The 5278-nt window shown below is 38.9% G+C and overlaps 2 protein-coding genes across 2 annotated transcripts; one reads left to right on the plus strand and one right to left on the minus strand.

Moving 5' to 3' along the window:
• The first annotated feature begins 1832 nt into the window (after nucleotides 1-1832).
• On the plus strand, nucleotides 1833-3379 carry LOC134791266 (polyglutamylase complex subunit TTLL1-like). The gene has a single exon (XM_063762250.1). It carries the CDS (start codon nucleotides 1964-1966, stop codon nucleotides 3224-3226), a length of 1263 nt encoding a protein of 420 aa, XP_063618320.1. The 5' UTR covers nucleotides 1833-1963; the 3' UTR covers nucleotides 3227-3379.
• A 142-nt stretch (nucleotides 3380-3521) lies between these two features.
• On the minus strand, nucleotides 3522-4992 carry LOC134791265 (polyglutamylase complex subunit TTLL1-like). Its single transcript, XM_063762249.1, has one exon. The coding sequence runs from the start codon at nucleotides 4892-4894 to the stop codon at nucleotides 3593-3595; it is 1302 nt and encodes a 433-aa protein (XP_063618319.1). The 5' UTR covers nucleotides 4895-4992; the 3' UTR covers nucleotides 3522-3592.
• Nucleotides 4993-5278: the final 286 nt, after the last annotated feature.

Consider the following 5278-nt stretch of genomic DNA (forward strand, 5'->3'; position numbering starts at 1 on the left):
CCAAACTTATGTGGCATTGGACAGCAGGGCATATAGAGGTTGTATCTGTTGGAGGGTCGTGCTACCTTGTGATCGAAAATATATAAAGTCTACATTGATACTCTGTGCCAAATAACGTTGTGGAGATAATAGGGTATTTTCCTACTAGTCAAATCAGTTACTTTTACCCTATTGTGGAAGGCCTTTGTCTAGCAGTGATTGACATCTGTTGATTGACCGGAGCGTAGCGAAGGTCTACGTTTCGACTGGAGCATTTTGCTTTTGTATGTCCGGATGTTCTCCTCTACAGGTCGCAATTCTTAACCGAATCTCGTGAAATTTTGTGACTGGATTCTATGTCTAAATAATTTTTTTTTGTCCGTCCGGTTTTTTGATTTTTTTTAAAATGGCGGAGTCGTGATAGCTCGCGCCTAAACAAATAGTGGTATCGGTACCATACGAGTGTTTTCTTTTTGAGATATGTTTATAGATTAAATGGCCAAAAATTCAGAAATTTTATTTCGCTGGTTTCGGAGGTATTGAGATATTTAATTTTAACTAATTTTAAGTTGAGAAGCAGTAGCTAAATTTCGTCAACCCATCTAAGAACTATTTGGCTCAGTTTGTAAACGTTCGCTTTTTCTGTTTGCACAGAGGGTCTGGGTTCGATCCCCAGTAATTGTATGCTGGGATATTATAATTTTTTGTACTTTTTTACACATAAATTTCGTATTGTTTTTTTTAATTTACTATATTTAAAGCTCTTAGCACCATGTTATTTAAAGCTCTGCTCGCGAGGTCTACAGCTCACAGAGCCACTAGTTATATTTACGAGTATATATGATGATGAAAAATGTCAGCTTCAAATGTTGTATTCAAGATTGTAGTTCCACGAGTACAGGAGGCAGCTATATTTGCTAATAAAAGTGAAAAAGTATACATAGATAGTTATTATGTTATAAGATCTGACTATATTGACTCTTAGATAGCTGAATGATTTTTTTGACTACGAGCAGGACCGTGACGGTTTTAAGATAACGCACTAAAAAGTTTCGTTTCTCTGTGATACTTTTCTAAATAGTTTGTTGATTCTTAGCCTCTTCGAGCAACACGGAAGGGAGGCGGCATTCGCACTATTTCCCCTCTGCCGAGGTACAAGATTAGCGCGTCAATCTAATCTAGCGCGGGTAATAAAACTAGTTGCACTTGGATTTTTCACTAGACCGAGTCCAGACGCGCGCGTGAACACTGCTGCTCAAAAATGCCTGGTTGCTCGGTTTTTTGTTATAAAAAGAGGTCGGGGACATCAAATTTACAAAAAGAAAGTGTTACATTTCACATGTAATATTTTTTTTACATATCATACGTTTAATTACATTCAAACACAATTATTATATTTTAGTCTCATGTAATTGTTGGATTTATCGATTTTGCTCGCTCAGTACAAATTGCGGATCGGTCGAGCGACAAATCCGACTTCTCATCTCTCAGAATACAATAACATACTTCAACGAAAATGTGTTAGTGTGCGTGTTGTGACACTTGTCACTCGTCCGTACACAAAAAGAGATCGAGGTTTGCAAGATTTGCCTTTGACGTGTGTCATTTTCTATGTATTTGTGTCGTCATTACAGATTGGATTCTGTATGTAAGTGTGTGAGAAGTGCGACTGTGTGCACCTTTCCCCCCGCGAAAAATGGCAGAAAGATTTGTACGGTGAGATATCGCTTGGGCCCCTCCCTTCCGATGTGTCGGAAGCCGGTGTTGCTCGAAGCTTAGCCTACTTGAATTACCGAACGGTTAATGGCAACATTAAAAATAAAATCATTTTATTGTCACTCTATGTCATTTGTACATATCTACCGTGCTGGCAAGTGACAGTAATATTTACTAAATATACAAAAAACTATCTATTGCACATTCTAACAATTTACGTATTTTAAGTTACTGAAAGATTAGAAGATTGCCAAAATATTAATTCGTGATGATTCCATTTTCAAACGGATTTAGCATGTATGGCCAACTAAAACAAGCAATCAACAACAAACCACCGAGACAGCTCACATTCTGCACGGATTTCGACAAAACTATAGTTATCAATACGTTTATCGAACGAGGGTGGAGGCAAGTCGAGCCTACAGAAGCATGGAATCTGTACTGGGCGAATACAAGCAACTGCCGCTCTATATTCAACGTAGGTAATGGCGTCTCACTCAACGACTACCAACTCATCAACCATTTCCCAAAACACTACGAATTAGTCCGTAAAGACTTACTAGTCCGAAACATAAAGAAATACCGCAAAGAATTAGAAAAAGAAGGAAACCCTCTAGCTGAGAAATGTGAAGTTATACAAGGAAATCACAAAGTCACTCGTTATTTGCATCTAGATTTTATACCAGTAACCTATGGATTGCCTTCAGATTATAATCTGTTCGTGGAGGAATACCGACGCTACCCAAACTCTAAATGGATCCTCAAACCAACAAGCAAATCACAAGGAGAAGGCATTTTCCTCATAAACAATTTGTCAAGACTAAAGAAATGGTCTCGAGAATCGAGGAATTACTTACATCATCGATTCACCAACAAGGACTCTTACGTTATATCGCGCTACATAGATAATCCGCTTTTGATTGGAGGAAAGAAATTCGATTTGCGGATTTACGTCCTCGTTACGTCTTTTCGGCCTTTAAAGGCTTACATGTTCCGACAAGGCTTTTGTAGGTTCTGTGCGATGAAGTACGATACGAGTGTCGCTGAACTGGACAACGTGTACGTGCATCTGACGAATGTGAGCGTTCAGAAGCGCGGTGAGGACTACAATCGTTTGCATGGCGGCAAACTTGGTATGCAAAATTTAAAGTTATATTTAGAAGGTACGCGTGGTCGGGAAGTAACCGAGCGGTTGTTCCGTGAGATACAATGGCTTATAGTGCATTCCCTAAAAGCAGTGGCTCCAGTTATAGCGAATGACCGCCATTGTTTTGAATGTTACGGTTACGATATTATCATAGATGCGGATTTGAAGCCGTGGCTTATTGAAGTGAACTCGTCGCCTTCGATGACGCCGACGACGCGGAACGACGGCATTCTGAAGAGGAAACTGTTGGAGAATATGTTGTCTGTGATACTCCCTCCCAATGGGATACCTGATGCTCGCTGGAAAAAGACGCCGAACGACAGAGCTTTGGGGGACTTTGAACTGTTAATAGATGAAACTAGGTTATGTACAGAAGAGTCATAGGTGGTACTCCCTAAAAATATGTTTAAACAAGCATATTTTGATTTGAAATATTTCTAAAATGTGATCAAAAATATAAATACATACGCATTATGTATATTTGTGTTTAATAAAGATAGTATACTTAAATTAAATGTCTTTATTTTATAAACTGCTACATGTAGGAAATTATCAATAGTTTTGTAAATTCACTGTTGAAAGCGGCGATATAAACATCAGTTAATTTTATGGTAGGTATACCTTTTTAAGCTCTCTGCAAAGAGTAAGGAGGTTTATATGAAAACAAACAATAGACCGGTGACAATTTTTCAAAATTTTATTTATAAAACACAATACAAAAATATGAACACGATAAATAACCATAAAAAATCACTGTCTAAAGCGGCGACTATTCGCTATGTAGTGACGTAGATTACATTCTTCCTTTTCCATGAATTCCTCGTCGATTAATAAATCGAAGTCACCGAGCGCGTCAGGGGACGGGGTCTTGTTCCATCTCGCGTCTGGAACGCCGTCCGGCGGCACAACCACAGATACGATGTTATCAATCAATTTATACTTCAAAATTCTATCGTTGTGTGTAGTAGACTGCAACGAAGGCGAAGCATTCACCTCTACCAGCCACGGTTTGAGCGCATCATCAATAATTATGTCATAACCATAACATTCAAAACAGTGCCGATCGTTCGCCATCACGGGCGCGACTGCTTTCAAAGAATGGACGATAAGCCACTGCATTTCCGCAAACAATTTATCCGTCACCGTCCGACCGCGAGTACCTTCCAAATATAAACGGAAATTTTGAATGCTCATCTTTCCGCCGTGCAGACTATTGTAATCTCCGCCGTGCTTCTGTACGCTAACATTAGTTAAATGAACGTACATATTGTCGAGCTCAGTAACACTCGTGTCATACTTAACTGTACAAAAGCGACAGAACCCGTGCTGAAATAAATAAGCTTTAAGAGGACGAAATGATGTGACTAACACATATAACCTGAGATCGAACTTTTTTCCGCCAATCAAAAGCGGATTGTCGATGTAACGTGATATTACATAACTTTCCTTGCTGCTGAATTGGGGGTGGAAGGGAGTTTTCGCTTCACGCGACCACTTCTTTAGTTTCGAAAGTTTGTTTATCAAGAAAATTCCAGCGCCTTGAGACTTGCCGCACGGCTTCATTATCCAAGTGCTTTGCGGAGATTTCCGGTATTCCTCGACAAACATATTGTAGTCGGCGGGCAGCACATACGTCACAGGTATAAAATCTAGATGAATATATCGAGTGCCGACATGACCGTTCGGTAGTTGCACCTCTGCCTTTTCTGCTAAAGGACTGCCTTCTTTTTCCAAATCTTTTCTGTATCGCTTGATGTTTTTCACGAGTAAATCCTTCCTTGACAATTCATAGTGGTTTGGAAAGTGATTTATAATTTGGTTGTCGTTCATTCTGTATCCGCATTCAATGCTAAATATGTTCCGGCAGTTGGTGGTGAAGGACCAGTAGAAATTCCACTCGTCGTCCGGGCCCACCTGGACCCAGCCTCGGCGCTCAAAGTTGGACATGATCACGGACTTTTCCAGGTCAGTACAATAAGTCACTCTACTTTTCTCGTTACATGTCGGACTTTTACTAAAACTGGGTAAGTTTTTTTTCGCTTCCTGATTCATAGTGAAAGAGTTTTTATAAATTTGAAACGAAAATAATTAAATAAGAAAATTCTAAAATAATGTTTGTCATTTATTTGACGTCATATTGTCAACGGTGACTAATAATATGGTTGTTACGGATATTAAAAAACCTTTTTGCGTCTAGTATTTATTTTTCATACCTATCTATTCCCTTGTATATTTGAGTTACATACCTACATAAAGTTATTACTAAATGATTAAACAATAATGTTTAATTTATGACCAAGCGCAATCTTATCTTCAAAAACAACTTACCTAATCTTGATACCCAGTAACTTGAAAACGTGCTATCCTTTACAACTCAAACAAAACATGGCGTATCCTAAAAATGCCCATCAGTAAAACAGAACGCGTCGCTGAAAA

The sequence above is a fragment of the Cydia splendana genome, chromosome 6 (assembly GCF_910591565.1).
Source record: "Cydia splendana chromosome 6, ilCydSple1.2, whole genome shotgun sequence".
Lineage (NCBI taxonomy): Eukaryota > Metazoa > Arthropoda > Insecta > Lepidoptera > Tortricidae > Cydia > Cydia splendana.

What these genes read in the sequence shown, in the direction of transcription:
- LOC134791266 (XM_063762250.1), top strand. Translation starts at nt 1,964, where the DNA reads ATGATTCCATTTTCAAACGGATTTAGCATGTATGGCCAACTAAAACAA.
- LOC134791265 (XM_063762249.1), bottom strand. Translation starts at nt 4,894, where the DNA reads ATGAATCAGGAAGCGAAAAAAAACTTACCCAGTTTTAGTAAAAGTCCG.